The sequence below is a fragment of the Pteropus vampyrus genome, unplaced genomic scaffold, assembly GCF_000151845.1.
Source record: "Pteropus vampyrus isolate Shadow unplaced genomic scaffold, Pvam_2.0 Scaffold130, whole genome shotgun sequence".
Lineage (NCBI taxonomy): Eukaryota > Metazoa > Chordata > Mammalia > Chiroptera > Pteropodidae > Pteropus > Pteropus vampyrus.
The window spans coordinates 2084568-2103187 of record NW_011888911.1 but is presented as its reverse complement, the minus strand read 5'-3'; the positions used below and the strand labels follow the sequence as shown (position 1 = coordinate 2103187).

The 18620-nt window shown below is 40.7% G+C and overlaps 2 protein-coding genes across 5 annotated transcripts in view; one reads left to right on the top strand and one right to left on the bottom strand.

Moving 5' to 3' along the window:
• Window positions 1–1705: 1705 nt before the first annotated feature.
• Window positions 1706–9191, bottom strand: RPUSD4 (RNA pseudouridylate synthase domain containing 4). The gene is made up of 7 exons (XM_011367092.2): window positions 8961–9191; window positions 8449–8614; window positions 6999–7200; window positions 4294–4387; window positions 4073–4217; window positions 2849–2946; window positions 1706–2270 (listed from the first exon to the last, which is right to left on the bottom strand). Exons 1-7 carry the CDS (start codon window positions 9147–9149, stop codon window positions 2040–2042), a joined length of 1125 nt encoding a protein of 374 aa, XP_011365394.1. The 5' UTR covers window positions 9150–9191; the 3' UTR covers window positions 1706–2039.
• Window positions 9192–9197: 6 nt separating this feature from the next.
• The window catches only part of FAM118B (family with sequence similarity 118 member B), a 54662-nt gene continuing 45239 nt past the window's right edge, over window positions 9198–18620 (top strand). For 3 of the 4 annotated variants that reach the window (XM_011367097.2, XM_011367096.2, XM_011367093.2), the window contains exon 1: window positions 9198–9322. The gene's annotated coding sequence lies outside the window, so the exon portion shown is untranslated. Of the gene's footprint in view, window positions 9323–16745; window positions 16856–18620 lie in introns of all 4 variants that reach the window. The other variant, XM_023534736.1, reaches the window with a different exon arrangement.

Genomic DNA, 18620 nt, shown 5'->3' with positions numbered 1-18620 from the left:
GAAAATAATTAGTACTTCCCAGAGGCACACAGTGAATATTTGGGAGAGAGCTAAAAATAAAAGCCGGGCAAAGAATACGTTTTCATTATAAGCCTTTTAGTTTTTTTTTTTTTTAAATCATGTGCATGTAGAACTTCAACAAAAAGAATGGAAAAACATTTTCTTATACTAATTATATGACCATGCTAAATCCAACCTTTCACTGGCTCTAACCATTATTTCATTTTAGGCACATTCCAGCCTCCCTACTCTGTAATCCAAGCTATCTAGGCTATGCTGACTCGGGGTAAAATTTCTCTGATTATTTTCAATGATTAAAGATAGCTGCTAACCCAGAAAGACCAAGAAAAACACAGACAAGAAAAGGAAGAGAGTCTTCATTCCTCACCCCTGCCCAACCTCCATGGTGGCACTGGTCACTGAGATCACTGACCCTGTAGAAGCAGCAGGGTCTGCCCTGTAACCTGACTGCTGCAGGCATATTACTGCCTAGTTCTTTGGGTTGGCTCCCTGGATGCTGAAGTTTCTCTACTCACAAGACCAGGGGCCCTTTTCATTTGTCTCCCTAAATAAAAGTCAATCATCAATATTTTGTATTTATCACATGCTTGTGACTTTATCCTGAGAAGCATGGTTTACTGGAAATAGAAACAACAGCCAAAATACTTAAGTCTTACAGACACAAATATAGTTATCTCATCTGTGCTTCTGAAATTAAATCCATCACGCATGGTAACAGGTATCATGGAAACGGGGAAGGGATTTACAAAGTTGTTACCCATGGAGAGGGCACACACAGAAAGGCTGCTCTTGGGGTTTTCCCCCAACTGCTGTCTCTCCAACTTTTCTCAGCTCAGTACAATGTAAAGTATGTGTATTTTCTTGCAAGACTGTATTGTCACAAGAAACAAGATGGGAGCTGGTGGGACAATTGAGCAGGGAGGCCAAGATCATTGCCATCCCCACCGGTGCTTGGCATGGCCACCTCCTTCTTGAGACCCCAGGACAGGAGGCTTGCTTCCAAAACAAAGCAGCTTTAAAATATGGCAGCACCCTCATCACCACCCATTTATAGATTAACCAAAGCTATCCCCTAGTCTAGAAAGGTCAGATACTACATGTGGCTTAAGTGCCAATCACTGATACAGAACTTTTCGGACGGTCCCTTTCCTCAAACTTCTATGTCATTCTTTAAACACAGTTTGCAAACAGGCAGCCTGCAGCAAATATGATGTTTGGCTAAGCGATTTTTTAAAAATTGATTTAGTTAGCAATACACTAGGAGCATAAATACCTGGATTTTCTGACTTTGATAAAAACCAGAAAATCTGTTCCCACATAGCAACAGCCAGCTGAAGCTAACAAGTGCTCTCTTTACACAGTGTGTGTGCTCCTGCTATGGACTACCCCGACTGTGTCACTGATTTATGTTATTTGCCTGCCATTTACATCCGCTTTCTTTGCTGTCAAATATCCTTCAGACTTCACAATCACCAGTGCAGCCAAGGCTCCCATGCTGCAGCTGGAGGGAAGAGAGTCCTCATTCCTCATTCCTGCATGCTATGACATGTGTCTACAAAATCTGAGATGAAACAAATGAAGGAGAAAGAGTTTTGCTTATAGACCCTGCAGTTCCATGAGGACATTAACTGCTTCTGAATTTCTCTATATGTGAGATAACCACTCTGCTTTGCACAACCACAGGAATGTTCCTGACAGATCAAGAACTTTATTGTCGGATGAAAACAGTTCTTGCCCATACATCCTGTGCTGGAGTTCTCCTTTTCCAATTATCGACCCAAACTGCCTGATCCTGGGCTCTCTTCCATCTTGGTAGGAAACAGGGAGACTTTCCACATGCTTTTCCAAAGTGTGGCTCTAGTATTAGAAATAGATTTTAATTGCCAGTAAAAGCGCTGAAGCAGCCAGCTTTCCTCAGCTTATCACACCTGGTTCTTCTGGGGTCTGTCCAAAGGGAGAAGTTAGCAGAGTCCGCTCAACGAAGTGAGAAATTCAGGGGCCACACTGCCTGACAATCTTCACTGTTCTCCCAGATGCCCAGCTTCGTTTTGATCATGACTTGGCATCTCTAAGCCCAGACGGCTGAGGGAGCGTACAAAGTAGTGAGGAAGCTTGCAGACCAAGCTGAGCTCCTCCTTCCTGGACCCCAGTGCAGGCAGGATCAGTTGGCGGGCATGCAGGTGAAGGGGGATGTGGCGAGCCTTCGACTGTGGCAGCCCCAGCTTCTTCAAGGTGCCAACAGATAGTTTCTGTACAAAGAAAAGATGGTCTCTTGAGAGCAAGGCCAATAATAGTTTATCCTTGACCAGCATGCAGGTCAGAAGACCCACACTTATAGGGGTCCAATATTAACTCCCCTGGAAGATGAAGTAATGGGTCGCCTGTTTTGGGGGCATGTCTAGGAAGGGTTTGACACCCAAGTAAGAGAAATCTGCTACACTAAGGAAGCTCTGCTGGCCAGGTCTCTGACCTTCCAAAAGAATGGGCTGGAACATCAAAAGACAAGTTTCTACCACTCTCTTTAGCAGTAGCATGAAAGGCTGCTTTGAGACTTCAGAAAGCCTCCTCCCCCTGCCCAAAGCCTCCTATCAAATTCGGGACTAAATAAATGAAGCAGAAAGAGTTTTTGCTCATGGATCCTGAAGCTCCATGAGTACAGATTAACCACAGCTAACTGCTTCCGAATTTCTCTATAAGCTGGATAACGAACTTGGTGCCCTGTCTGAGGACCATTAATCCATCCTGTTGTGACTCACTTCAGGGTTTTCACAGAGGGAAAGCATAAGTTCTGCCCCTTAGTCTGCTGCGTATTGGGTCAAACCTATACCTGGGGGATCAGTCTATTCCAGTCTGAGTACTTGTGATCACCAAGAATTGGGCAATCCAATCCAAAAGACAGGTGAACTCGAAGCTGATGTTTTACTCCTTCAAAAGAAAAAGAGAAAATTTATGAGTGCCTACAGAAACAGTGCTACTGGTGACAGCTGATTCTAATATTAAATCAAAGCATGGTAAACTAGCAAAGCCTCAACTACAATAAAGTATAAAGAATAAGATGACAAACTATATGGTATTAGGAAATAAGCATTATAAATACTGTTATGCCTCCAATTTCCCCTCCCCCTCAGTTTTCTCTTTCCACCACAGATAACCATTATCATCAACTTGGTATCTACAACTGCCACACTGGGTTTTTTAAAACATAATTTTATTATATAGTACCAAATAGTACTGTTTTGCACATATTTTATTGTGGCAAAATATATGAGATGTAAAATTTACCATTTTAAGTAAAAGTCTGTGGCAGTGAGTACAGTCATACTGTTGTGCAATCATCACAACCACCCATCTCCAGAACTTTTGTTATCATCCCAAACTGAAATTCTACCTGTTAAACATTAACTCCCCGTCCCCTCTTCCCTCCTGCCCCTGGTAACCACTATTCTACCCTCTGTCATTAAGAAGCTCACTACTGTAGATATCTCATCTAAATGAAACCATACAATAGCTGTCCTTTTGCATTTGGCTTATTTCACTCAGCATAATGTCCTCAAGTTTCATCCATGTTGTAGCATGTGTCAGAATTTCCTTCCTTTTTAAGGCTGAATAATATTCCATTGCATGGCTATACTACATTTGTTTATCCATTCATCTGTCAACAAACATTTGGAATATTTTCACCTTTTGGCTATTGTGAATGCTGCTGCTATGAACAAGTGTTATCTTTTCAAATCCCTGCTTTCAATTCTACCCAGGAGTAGAGTTGCTGAATCATATGGTAATTCTATGCTTAATTTTTTCAGGAACCACTTGGCAAATTTTTAAATAAGTGTAAGTAAACTGTTTATATCCTCTGTTACCTACTGTTTTTAACAATGATCCCTATTGGAGCTCTCAGCCTCAGATATGCACCGGAAGCTCTCAAACGAGGCAGCCGCAATCTCAGCCCCCACAATACAGCTGTGCAGGAGGGCAGAGCCCAGCACAGGGCCCAGGACAGTGCGCAGCAGGACTGGGGCAGCCTCCCACTGCAGAACGCCAGCACCCTCACCAGTAACAGGCTGGAGCTCCAAGAGGGCAGACGAGAGAGTGCTGCTTAGCACCTGGTACTGAGTTACCGCCATGTGTGCATTCCGGCTGGTCCGTACTTTCACCATTTTCCCATTGTCCATTCGGTAGCTCGGGGACAGTGCCATCTGAAGCCAAAGAAACCAAGGTATGATTTCAGAGGAAGAGCAAAAAACCCATCCCTCCGGGAGGCAGCTCACCCACCTTGTGGTGTTGCTGCTGGCCTTGCACCACCTTCTCAATGATGGGGATATCCACGACTCCTGCTGAGGGCACTGGGATGTGCACAGTGATGGCCCTAGGGTGGCACACAGACCCTCACTTAAGCCACGAAGGGGAGGCACTCCTTAGATTTGGCTACTAAGAGTTTTTAACAGTGGACTTCCTGCACTACTGTAATTAGTTCTTAAGATCAGAGAGTCCCAAATGATCTCCTGGTATGCTACTTAGCCTGAAAGCCTGCTACTATTCTTACACACATATCTTTTTTACTCCTAATGTAATATATGTTAATTGTAGAATATTTGGGGAAAAATCAGAAAAAAACTCTATTAGTAACATGGTCTTTCATTCCAGCCTTTAAAAATGAGTACATATAGTTTAAAATAAAACTATGGTTTTGTATCCTATTTTCCTTTTTTAAATAATAAAAGATGGTAAGTTCTGGTTACATATAAAGTGAATGAAAAAAATCAATGAAGAACTGAATGAAAAATTCATAGGACCACTCCTGTCCTATTTGCCAGTTGGATAACACAGGGAAGAACTGTGCTCAAAGAAGTCAAGAAACCACAACTCAATAACTCATTCCAAATCACTTTTGTTAAAGATCTCTCATCATCACGTCACAGCCAGGTAGAAGACTATTTAAGCTGTCCTGACGTTCATATCCTTTCCAGGTCAACCATGGAGTTCCCTAGGTAATTGGTAGCCTATCACAGAAGCACTGGCCAAGGAGTCAAAAGCCCATTCAGATATAATATTTCACATCCTGGACACTTCAGGTTGGTGGCAGTTTGGGCCGCTATCTGATATATTTTATCATAACTGAGTTGTAACTAGAAGATTACTCTTCCTAATGACCTAACATTGCTGCTCAAAAATGTTCAGTCAGTAAATATTCACTGAATGTAAATAGGCACCAATTTAGATAGGTACTAGTTCTGTGTAGATGAACAAGACAAAAATCCCTGCTCTCAGGGAATTTAGAATCTAGTAAGAAGATTCAAACAAATAATTATAATATAACAAGTTGCTATCATAGTAGGTCAGAAAGAAGTTCTACCTGTAACTTCTACTTCCTACACCTAGTATTTAAGATCACCCTTAACTAGGTTCCAGTCTACCTTTCCAGCTCTATCTGCCACCATCCCCTACCACTAGAAAAACTGGACCGGATGCCTCACTCCTTTGTGCATGCCATTCCCACAATCTAGAACACATTTCTCCAACTTGTTAATTAACTCCTATTCATTCATCAAGACCCAATTAATTGATTGCAATTCCTCTATGAAGCCTGCTCCTGAGAACGGTTACCGATTCTAAACTTTCATAGACAGTTTTTACAAATAATATAACACTTTTTAAAAGACTTCCATTTTGATTACTGTATACATAATAGTAGTCTTGGTTTCCACTTTTCAGCTTTTACTATGAGCTAGGTACTGTGTTAAACACTTCACATGCATTGTCTCACCCAAAATACAAAAAGAATCCTTTCAAATCAAATAGAAAATAATAAACAACCCAACAGAAATTGGGCAAAAAAAATAGTCTGTTCACAGAAAAAGAAACTCAAAATAGCCAATAAACACAAAAGACAGACAACACGAAAAGTACACAGAGAAACAGAAAAAATATATGCATTTTTTAACCCATCAGTGGCAAACCTTTTAAAAATGCATCAGTCAGGCATAAGAGGTGGACACTCCCTGCTGCTAGTAGGAGTAAAAATTGACATAATCAATTTGAGTAGTAAGTATTCAAATTTTAATTATGTGTACCCTTCACCTTAGCAATCCATTTCTAGGAATTTGTTCTAAAGATATACTCGCAAATTCTTTGCAATAGGTTCTGAAAAATGGGAAATTACCTAAACATCTGTCAATAAGGAAATTATGATATATCCACACAATGGAATACTATAGAGCCATTAAAAAGAAGCTAGCTCTAAATGTACAACACAAAATGCTCTCCAAGATATACTGTCCAAGTGAAAAAAAGCAGGATGCAAAGCAGTGTAAAATATGCTGCCATAAAATAACATGCTTCTATATGCCCAGTATAACTCTGTAAGTTTATATAAGACACTAATAATAGTGATTGTCTCTGGGAAAGGAAATTGAGTAGATGGGGGACAGAAATGGGTTTCATTTTTGCTCATGTATTTTTCTTTCATTAAGAAAATTGAAGTAAATTTTTATACACTAACGTGGAAAGATCCCTCATGGTTAAGTGGGAAAAGAAAGTACAATGTATGTTGTACAATATGCATACATGTGTAGATAAACACATGCACATATTGTATATACTAGAAATGTACATAAGTGCATTGAGTAAGGACCTGAGGAATAAAAACCAAACTACCTCAAGGGAAGGGATAAAAATGACAGAGTAGGTATATTCTCCAGGAGTTTTTTACTTTATCTTTATTTACCACAGAAATGAAATCATGTATTACTTGAATAATTAATTTTCAATGACTTTTATGTATAGCCATAATTAGGGACCACTACTCTCTCAGACTCTAATATTTTAAGCACTAAATCTGTTTCCTATGCCTTTTATGTGTCCACAGGTCCTAGTACAGTGCCTTCTATTAATAGGAGTTGCTGCTATATGAATGGATGCATAGATGAAAGGGATACCTTCATTTCTAACATCTCTACCACTATCAGTGGACTTCATACCAGTACTTCTTTGCCACCTGACGAGTTCTAAACAACTCTTGAACTTGATGTGCCATGTCCTTTTCCCGAGCCAACACCATCACGCCTGTAGTTTCCTTGTCCAGCCGGTGGCACAGATGCAGGGGCTCTGCCTTGTGGCCATTAAGCATCTTTGCCAGGATAGGCAGTACATCACTGATGCAGAGCTGGACCCCAGGTCCGCCTAAGTAAGGAAAAGACAAGGTTTGAGTGGCCAGGAAAAGATTCCACCAAAGAACTCTACTTGAGAAAAAAGCCCTTACTGGATTAACTGTCAATGCTTTCTAAAGCCTTATTACTGACATGTGGTCCAGGCTAGCAACATCTGTACGCCCAGGGAGCTCTCTGGAAAGGACTCTCAGTCCCCCAAGTCAGACTATTAATTGAAATCTGTATTTTAACAAGATGCCCAAGTGACTCATGCATATTAAAGTTTGAGAAGCATAGGCCTAGAGCATGGGGCTTTCTCCTCAGACATATATATGTGCATAGATATATTTTAATCTACTTACATACATGTAGTCACCCTAAAAGCAGCAATCAAAATGAGGAGGCCTGATATTTCACTACATAAACCAAGGCTTAAGAATTTGTTTTGTAAACCCTAGTGAGAAATGCAAGATCATAACGCCCTCCCCAGGTATTACAGATGAGCTAAGAGGCTTTGGGGTAAGACATTCCTAGGTTCTACTCTATGTACTCTCCTAACTAGCCAAGGACCTTAAACAGATTAATCTTTCTAACTTTCACTCTTCTCATCTATAAAATGTAAACATCTGTATTATCTCATGGGAAATGGGAAGGCAAGAAGCTATTTTGAGAATCAGGAGAGAAAAAATCCACAGAAAGCACTTGGCAACGTCTGATTTAATTCCTTGCCTTTATGCACAACCTTCTCCATACCTCCCTGAAAAGCATTCCTCTTCTAGCTAAAATATGCCTTTCCTCCAGCAAAACCCTTTCCATAAAGGCATTTTTTCTCTTTCCTGCCTCACTCCAGCTGTCTCTGACAACTACTTTCAACATTTATTCAAAAACACAAGTGTCAAGTTCCACCCTGGGGTTTTGTTGAGTATACTTCAATACACACACCATATTTTTTTTTCTTATATGTTATTTCCTCTTCCTCAGTTTTAATGGAAAATAACCTGAAGACAATAACCACACGGCCTTTGTAATCTCTATAGCAACTCTGTGGAGGTTTGCACACATTGCATTACATAAATCACTGCTGAATGCCAGATGTTGGGAAGGTGGGGACTATCTTATTTATCTCTGTGTCCTCACTAGTGCCTTATATAGGGCAGTACTCCGCAAAAGTTTAATTATTTTGAATGCAAAGCTTCCGAGAACCCCATAAGGAATCTGTCAGAGTTGTCTTTAGTTGCAGAAAAGAGAAGCGGCGTCCCACCCTTTCCCATGTGTTCCTTACCATGCACAGGAAGACCGTAAGGTTTATTGATGACCACAAGGTCCTTGTCCTGGTGGACAATCCCTCGGCTCAGTGCCTTAGCGAGCACGTTGGGGTGGACTCGCTGCAGCTGCTGTGTGAATTGCAAGAGTTCTTTCACTCTCCGCTGGACAGGGTTTGTGGGCACCTATAGGAGAGCAAGAGCAGTGGGAAATGCCTGGTTGGGAAGACCTTCAATATATCTGAGTGAGAATTTGAGCAGGGAATCACTGTATTTGCATTACATCCGAGCCTTTCCGGAGTAATCTGCGAGCGGGGGCGCATAGCACCGAGCCCAGGAGAAGCCAAAGACCCAACCCACAGGAAGACACCGTAACCTGCTGACTTCTCCCTCCGCTTTCTCCCTATTCTCCTACCACGATGCTCCGCGTTTATTGGCATTCTCTCAGAGGACCCTCCCTATTCACTCCACACCTAGGAAACAACTGAGCACACTGCCTCTTGGGAGCTGCAATCCTTCCTTCCAGACTCACCGGCACCTTCTTCGTCTTTTGTTCCTGTTTCTGGGCTCGGAGCCTCTCCGCTAATCGCTGGGCATCCAGAGGCCTAGAGGCAGCAGCGGCAGAACAAAATGGCTTTGAGACGTTTGTGAGGAGACTCCCCACACGCTGCCCGAAAACCTGGACCCAGAGGCGCGGCACCCTACCACTGGGCGCCGCCATTCTGGCTGGGGGCGGGGCGACCCGAGACCACGTGACCAGGGAGGAGGCTTGGGCGGGCTCTGGGAGTCACGTGGGCGCGGGTGGTTTGGATTGAGTCACGTGGGTGTGCACGCTGAGTACGCCTGCGCCGGCCGGTAGCTGCAGCTGGAGCGGCGGCGTTTGGAGCGGACGCGGTGAGTGTATGGGGAAATCGGGATGCGGCTGGCACATGCCGTCGCCTCAGCGTCTTCGCGTCGCAGGGTTTCCATCTCGGAGAGCACTACCCTAGGAGACCGTTTCTCTCTTTGGGAGACGATCCCACCCAAATCCCCGCCCGACCGCGCGTCCCAGCAGAGCGATTCCCCCAAACGCTCGCTCCTTAGGTGCCTGCTTGTTCATCTTGGCAACCACATCCCCGGTTCGACCAGTCCCCGGAGCCGCATCATGTCCCCTCTCATTTCCTTACCGCCCGACCTGCGGAGATTCCCGGATCTTTTTCACCTCCCGAGTCCGAGCCTCTTTGTTTCACGTTAGAACCTGTCCTCTCCCAGGAACGATTAGGAGCCCCCGCGTTTTCACAGGAGCCCCAGCCCGATTTCCTCCCTAAGGAACACCTTGCGTTTCTTCTGTTCTTCCACAAGGATTCATTTCTTGGAATCTCCTCGACCCTACCCTTCCCCACCCCTTCCGAAGAAAGGGCTGGGAGTACAGAGCACGGATTTTCCCCTCTTTGCTCCCTCCAGTTTTCCCTTGCATAGTTTGCAACCGCCCCAAACCCTCTCTCCCTATCTTACTAAGTGCAGTGTTGGGACTCTCGTGCCGAAACTGCAAGCGGCTCCTTCTGATTTCACTAAGGGATGGCTGGGAAAATGAACATTTGGTTGATATGGTAATGTTAAAAATACCTTGGGACATACATTTTTGTTAAGAAAACTAATGCCGAATTCTAAAAGGTAATGGATCTGTACTGACGATAGAGGAAATAGTTTTTGAAGACTGTTTAGAATGAAGGCTGCCTAAGGAGTTAGAGTAGGTAGCGGAATTAGGTATGCGTCCTACCCCTCCAAAGGATCAGAAGGGAACCATATTGAGGATGAAATAATGTTGAACAGTAAGTGGAGTTAGCCTGCAGACGACTTTAAGTTAAAGGGTTTGAACTAGATGTGGTAAGTAGTGATGAGCCTTTGAAACTCCTTGAGCAGAAGAGACTCCTTGAAAAGGGGAATTCTAGAAATTGGCAATTGAATGCAGGACAGATTGAAAAGGAAAGGGCTTTGATAGCAGGGAAATCTGCCAGGATGTTGCTATCTAGGCAGTCAATAATGAGGTTATGCTTCATTCCGTGGTGTTTTTTCTCTACACTGTACTGTCCTTTGATTTTGAGTTGTACAGGTTAAGATGAACCATTGGCAGCTGCTGTTGAACGTCTCTTAAGGATTTACTCATTTTTTTTATCCCCACGTCTGGCACAGAGTAAACTCACAAATATTCATTAGATGTCTGAAGTGCATCATAGACATGTGTTAGTTGTGGCTGAACATTTTGATTTGTCTTAGTTCTGTCATTTTTTGACCTGAAGAATGGAGGTAGGAGTAATTGTATTTATAAGGAGTGGGAGAGAAGGCTGTGTATGTTTCTGTAATAAGACAGGTGATTAGAATAGAAATGCAAAGAATTCCAAGGGAGATTGGGAAACAGCTTATCTCGCTCCTGGTTTTTTTTTCCCCCTTGCAAATTCACTGGTAAGACATAAATCTATAAAAATAGAGAAGTTCCACCCTACAAGAATTATTACCTTTTACTGATACACTCCAGACCCAGGTTCTAATTTCACTAAATAGTTGCACATCACATTACTTAAGTACCTGAAGGCCTTTTTTTCTCAAGGACTCTGAAATTTGGACATCAGGACTTTAATTCATATCATTACATTAATTACAAACCGGTTTTGGTTATAGTACTTTTATGGTTTTGTGTGAGGGCAGAGAAAACCTATTTCTACCTTAACCTGTCCATAATGGCATTCAAGATATGACACCTGTTCTTGAAGATTGGCCTTCTGTGGCAGGAAACAAAATGAAGAACCAACTCAGATGTCGTTGCTACTGACACAGAGCTGTGTTCCTAGGTTTCAGGTTAACCCAAGGTACACACTGTAGTGCCTAAGAATAAAAACACTGGTCACTTTTTTCCTGGAGAAGGAACTTTTAGGTTTTTCTTGGTGAAATGTCATAAGAGAAATTCGAAGAATTTAAAGTTTTTGTTTCCTTGGTATTACAGTACGGTCTTAGCCAATATGGGTACAGAAGTTCCAGGTTCCTTAATGTTTCTGGTCTGAGTCTAGGCACTTGGTGATTTAGAGTTAATTAAGTATAAGAGTTAAGTATACAAGGATTTATGCAAATGAATGTCTGTCTTTTGTTTTTTAAAGCTATATTGCCCCCTTCTGCTTCCTTCCTCATTCAATTGATGCTGTCTTAGGCAGTTCATTTTTCCACCTCTGCATCAATTTCACATTCTCATTTGGGCTGGGTTCTTCTCTTATCTAGACTGTTCAGTACAGGGAAGAAAATTCTATTTGTGATGTTTCCATTCTTATAGAGTTCTTCATTCTTATAGAGTTCAAATATGGCATATTTACATAGATTTTTTAAAAATTTAATTTATTGGGGTAACATTGGTTAACATAAATTTCAGGTGTACAGCTTTTTAATAGGACGTCTGTATACTCTACTGTGCTTACCACCTGAAGTCTGTTCTCCTTCCATCACCATATATTTGCCTCCCTTTACCCTCTTCGTCCTCCTCCACCTGCCTTCCCCTCTGGCAAAGGCCATTCATAGATTTTGATATAATATATCAGATATCCCCAAAATAACAACATAAAGAACTTGATAATTCCTTTTTAAGGCTGTTTCCTGATCTATACAAAAACAAGACTGCCTTTTTATTTCACAGATAGAAACAAGGAACTAACTGGCTAATAAAGGAACTTGTGTTTAAATATCACAAATTTAAGTTTAGGCTCTTCAAACAATGGTTTGCTAGTTGCAGATTAACCAGCAATTCAGTTTCCTTGAAGAGCAGGAAGTACTCAGACATTGTTTTAGAGAGAGTCAAAGAAGCAATTAAGCAGGACCTCTCTGGAGGTGTCCTAGAAAGTGCAGTTGTTGGGAGCAGGGAGATCTGAGGACTAGCCCCAGTTCAGCTGCTTGTGATAAGCTTCTATTCTATGAAGATTTTCCACTGACACTTAAGTACTCTGTCTTAACAAGTGTAATTTATTTCAGACTTACCTTGAATTCATTTAGCATTGGCACAGAGAACCAGAATTCTGTTCTTGTCTCCAGAATTTAAACTTATGCCAGTGAGCTAACATATTTGAAGGTTACTTCATTGAGTAGTCCTGGAATATACCTTACAATTTCCTAAGTGGGGCAAGGGAAGAAGTGCAGACAGAAAAAAAAAATATTAGAAGTCAGTAGTATAGACCTATAACATGGGTGTTAGTTCATTTCTCCATACCAGCATTTTAAAGCAGGGGTCCCCAAACCCCAGACCACAGACTGGTACCAGTTTGTGGCCTGTAATGGAACCAGGCCACACAGCAGGAGATGAGCAGCCGGCTAGTAAGTGAAGCTTCATCTGTGTTTGCAGCCGCTCCACATCACTAGCATCACTGCCTCAGCTCCACCCCAGATCATCAAACATTATTCTCATAATAGCACAGGTCCCTGGTGCCAAAAAGTTTGGGGACCGCTGTTTTAAAGAGATTCTGTTCATCCTCATACTTTTATTCAACTTTCGAATAATGATCAAGGCAAGTCTAGTTTAAATCAGTATTTCTCAAAGTTTTTTCGTATCATGGCACATGTAGAGATAATTATTTCATGAAAGAAAACTGGAAGCAGCCCACAGAAGACAACTGGCCTGGAAGCTGTGGCTGTCTTCAGTCCCCACATGACCACACCACAGGCCGGGGAGATGCCTGTCTTGTGGCCCATCTGACCATTAGGAAGATTAGCATTGCACAATCAAGATAGTTCACCCAAACTGCCTAACCATGGAAAGGAACTGCATTATGAATTATTTTTGTTAAATCTGTCTCGAATTTGTTTCTCCCTTATGTGCCTTTATGCTCTTGGTTAGTTTATATTTGAAGACCATACCTGTCCTTCAAAGGATCATTTTTAAAGTGGAAAGTAGTTAACTGATAAAGAGCTGGGACATGCTTTTTTCATGTTTTGACCTCATTAGTTGATGGACGGTCTTGCTTTGCCTACTTACAGAAGATAGAGAATTTCTTTAAAAAGCGTATTTTGTGCTTTCCAGTATAAAAGTAATGCAGAAAATGTGAAAAATACAAAAAGTAGAGCAGGAAGATTGAAGGATATTCATTGTGTGTGTGGATAAAAGCCAGAGTATATCAGGACCCCTAGAGAAATTCAAGGAGGTATTTGCAACAGATAGTTGCTTAAGTTGAATAAACCAATCTCTCAAACCTACTATTTGAAAATTTAAACAATAAGTTAAAGATGTGGATTGTTGCATGTATTTTAATTGTTAGTGATTGGGACATGCTGTGTTGACTCTAATGGTATTGTTAGTTTAATGAAAGTTCCGCTGATCCCAGGCTACTAGTCAACATTTTCCCATTTTGCTTGATGATAAGGATCACCTGAGGTACTTTTAAATCTACACATCACTCCTCTAGAAATGCTGGATCAGTAAATTCTGAGTCTGGGCCCAGGAATCAATTTCCCTTGCTCCTTCCTGCTCAGCAAACACTCTAGGGGCCTGGGCTAAAAGTTCTTTTGGTTATGATTATACCACACAATAGGTAAGGTTACTTAAAAATGTAGAGAGAAAAATGGAAAATTTTAAACGTTGATTTCCCCCCTTTTTATTATTTTTTTAATCAAAGTAATTCATGCATATAGTTTAAAAAGTCAATATTAAACAACTTACAACGGAAAAAAAAAAAACCATTCTCTCCGCTCTCCCCACCTCATAGGCTCATTTCTGAGTGACAACCACTCAATTATTTTCCTCTTTCTATAGGTATTATCTTTGTGTTTCTAAATCATTTGATATGTTATTATTTCTTGTCTTTCCCTCAATGGTTGGCCTGTTGATTTCTTGCTGCAGTGGTTTAGGACTTAGTTCTTCCACCCCACTACTTCCCTACCTTCACACCATCACCCCCCCTCCCCCCCGCCAACATAACTATATTGTAATATTTGGTTAAAATGGGCAACTTTTATGTGTTTATATCTCTGGCGGATATCCACCAGTGAGCCAGATGACCTGTCTCCACTCCATTCTTCCTTGTGTTTAGGTAGACCTTTGCTTTTTTTTTCCCCACATACTTACCATTAATTTTTTTTTCAAGTGCTTCAACCTATTTGTCACATTCTTATTAATAACATTTGCTGTGAGCTCAGTGTATCACTTCCACTTTTTTATTGGAGTCCTGCATCTTCTTCCTCCTGTCTTTACTGTTTCCTATTAAGAATTACCACCCAAATATCATAATTCAAGAACCGTCCTTCACTCTCCTCCTGGGCTGGCACCATGTTGTCTCATTTTTTGGCATACATCCTTATTTCCTAAGGAGTATGTGAATGATTTTATTTTGCCCACAAACCTGCTTGATAGTTTGGAAATGTTATAGAATTCTAGGTTGGAAATAATTTTCCCTCAGAATTTTGAAGGCACCATTGTACTGACTGTAATTGCTCTTGAGGTGTAGTGATTCAAATCCTTTTTACGTGACCTTATTTTGTTGGTTTGTTTTTTCTCTTTTTTTCCTTCGCTGGAAGTTTTGAGGATATTCTATCTCTGGTGTTGTGGAATTTCATGATGCTGTGCCATGGGGCGGGCTTTCTTCATTTCCTGTTCTGGGTGCTCAGTGACCCTGGCATTCTAGAAATCCATGTCCTTCAATTCTAGGATATTTTCTTCTAATATTTCTCTGATTTTTCTCCCCACATTTTCTTTTTTCCTTTTTCATAATACCCATTCTTGTTAGATGGATATGATAGCTTCAAATAAAGCCCATTACAGTTTTTTAGTTTTCTGCTCTGCATTGGAGCAGGTTTGGGTGTCAGCCCTAAAATAATGGCGAGGCCCTGCATGTGATGAGAACTTAGCGCTTCATCACAGTTTTGTAGATCTCAATAAGTCACATCCGTGAGGACTGGGGAGAGTCTAGTCCTCTGCTCACTCCCTCCTAGTTCCTACTTATCCCAGTGTCCTCACTGCCCTGTCATGGACCGCTGCTTTCTTTATTCTACTGTAGAAACTTGTGCTACTGCTCTTTTGATGAATCCATAAGCTATGTGAGTGTTTTTAAAAGTTAATATTACCAAGACACTAAGATAAATAAAGGAAGAAACCTTTTTTAAAAAATCTGTGAAGAGGGACTTATATATAAGAAAATGTACGGTGCAAAGCAGGGGCATACTCTTAAGAATACAGTTTTTTTTGGATTGATGTGGATGTGAAACCAGAATGCTTGCACTTCCAAACTGCTTTTCTCCACAGAAACCAAAACATCAAAGGTAGTTTTCTCCAGGTGAGATTACCGGATGGTTTTCATGTGCTCTTTCTCTTTCCCTGTACCTCATGTATTTCCTGCACCGCCTGCACTGGACCTGTTCCTTTTCTGATCTGGGAGGAAAGGTCCACGACCTTGGGCCCAGGCTGCCCAGCCCATTTCTGCTCCCTGTGATTTCTCCCTTGGTCTTGCACTGACCTTCGTTCCTTGAGAAAGTATGTCATTAGGTCTCCCTAACCTGTTTTTCTCTCACCTAATTTTTTTCCTCAATTATTTTCACTGGCCACTTTTTAAGACTGATGTGACCTGCTCAGCCTAAGTAGTGCTTTGAAAGCAGTTCCTTCTAAGTTAGCCTCATCTTTATAGTTGTTCTGGTGGCATCTGTGGCAGATAATACCCTTTTTTGAACTTTCAGATTTTTGTTTCGGGTCTAAACAGTGCTTTCATCTCAGTTCGTTTACGGAAAAAAGAGAATGTTTTTCAGTTAATTTTTATTAGAGAAAAACAGATATCCCCAAAAGAATATCAAGCTGATTTAAGGTGTCAGGTTTAACCCCTTTCCTAAATCCCCTTTGGTCCATCATTCTTTTGTTCCTTAAGGGATTATTGGAACTGATCCAAGGATTGTGCTTACATGTACATTCCTAAAGGCTCTATATGATAGTTCTTTCAAAATCCATAAGTACTTGTGTTGGTGCTTGAAACAGAAAGAGGTAAATAACCACCTATAATCCTCTCACCCAGAGATTATTTCTGCCCTACAGAGACCTACAGCACATCATAAGGAACTGGTCATTGAACCATTTTTTGACCTTTAAGTTTGAAGTGCGGTCTTAAAGTACCTTTGCATATGAGGGGCTGTGTATCTGAAACTTTTGAGTAGGTATCTCATGGATCTGAAACACAGGAGCGATATGAGCAGAAGATACAGACTTGGGAGTCACTAGCATTTACTTGATATTTTAAACCATTGGAGTAGATGGGGTGGGGAGGGGAGGGAGTATGTAAAGTGAATAGTCTGGAGAGCCTAACATAGACTGTGGACCCTCAATATTTAGGGAATGGGCAGAGGAAGAAGAGCTTCCACTAGAGGGATGGGAGGAAAACCAGGAAAACACAGTATCCAGAGGAGAAGAGAATGGAATTAAGTGTCAGATGCTTCCAACAGGTAAAGGAGATACGTACTAACAATTTCATTGAATTTTGCCATAAAGGTATCTATTTCCCATAAAGCTTTCCTTGGTCTTCTTCAAGCACAATTGTTAATCACTTCTGTATCTCATACATGCTTATTAAACTTAGCAGAAATGTGCAATAACCATTCGTTTATAGTTCTACTCCCCATAAAAGACAGACTTTTTAAGGGTATGGTCTTATGGTCTTAAGTCATCTTAAGAGAGACCGTATTGCATTGTGTCTTCACAACACAGACTCCAGTCAGCATCCTAGGTTTGCTGTGTAATAGCTGTGTGACCTTTAGCAAGGTACTGAACATCTCTGTGCTTCGGTTCCATTATCTATGATATCTGTAATATGTGATGATAATAGTATCTACTTCAGAGAAGGATGAAGGTTTGTAAAGCATGGAAAACAGCACCTGGCTCATTGTAAATGGTAAATGATATTTGATGGATATGGTAATAGTAATATTCTTAACACAGTGTCTGGTGTTTAACAGATATTTTAAAATGAAAACTCAACAACTTGTGACTAATAAAATTCCTATCATTTTACACTACAAGCATATATAGAATATAATCATGGCCAGGCTATAGAAAAACTATAGAATAGAAATGGGCTGAGTTAAGTGCAGGTAACTCTGTTTTATAAAACAAATCTGTGGACTTTTTGTAAAGTACTTCGTGATCTTAGTTTCTTTTCGTGTAGTTGGGAAGGAGAAAACTGAAAGATAGAGAAGATTGCTCCAAAGCAGGTGAGAAGTTTTATGTATAGGAGTATACATTAGCTTAAACAGGGGATTGGTATCAGTCACAGAACATATTTGTTTGGCTTAAAAGAAACAATACTACAACTTTACCCATTCACCCTGTTCATTTTCCTTCTCTTTAAAATTTTTTTCAGTTACAGTTGGCATACAATATTATAGTAGTTACAGGTATATGACATGGTGATTAGACATTTACATAACTTAAAAAGCAATCACCCGGATAAGTCTAGTGTCCATCTGACACCATATATAGTTATTACAACATTATCGACTATATTCCCAATGCTGTACTTTACATCCTGTGACTATTTTTATAACTGGCAATTTATACTTCTTGATCTCTTCACCTTTCTCACCCATACCCCTAATCCCCTTCCCATCTGGAAACCATCAATTTGTTCTCTATGAGTTTATTTGTTTCGTTTGTTCCTTTATTTTGTTTTCTAGATTCTATGTGTAAGTGAAATCATGTGGTATTTGTCTTTGTCTGACTTATTTCACTTAGTAAATATCTTCTGGGTTCGTCTATGCTGTTGCAAATTGAGATTTCATTCTTTTTTATGGCGAATAGCCTATTGCATGTGTGTGCCACTTCTTTATTCTTCTGTCGGTGGTCTTAGGTTGCTTCCATATCTTGGATATTGTAAATAATGCTGCAGTGAACATAGTAGTGCATATCTCTTTTGGAACTAATGCTTTGAAATTTCTTCAGATAAATATCCAGAAGTGGAATTGCTGGGTCGTATGATAGTTCTATTTTTAATTTTTTGAGGAACCTCTGTACTGTTTTTCATAGTGGCTACACCAATAGAAATGTCTATTCAGGTCGTCTGCTCATTTTTTAATCAGATTTTTTTTTTTTAGTGTTAACTTTTATGTGTTCTTTATATATTTTGGATATTAATCCCTTACTGGCTGTATCATTGGCAAATATCTTCTCCCATTCAGTAGGTTGTCTTTTCGTTTTGTTGATGGTTTCCTTTGC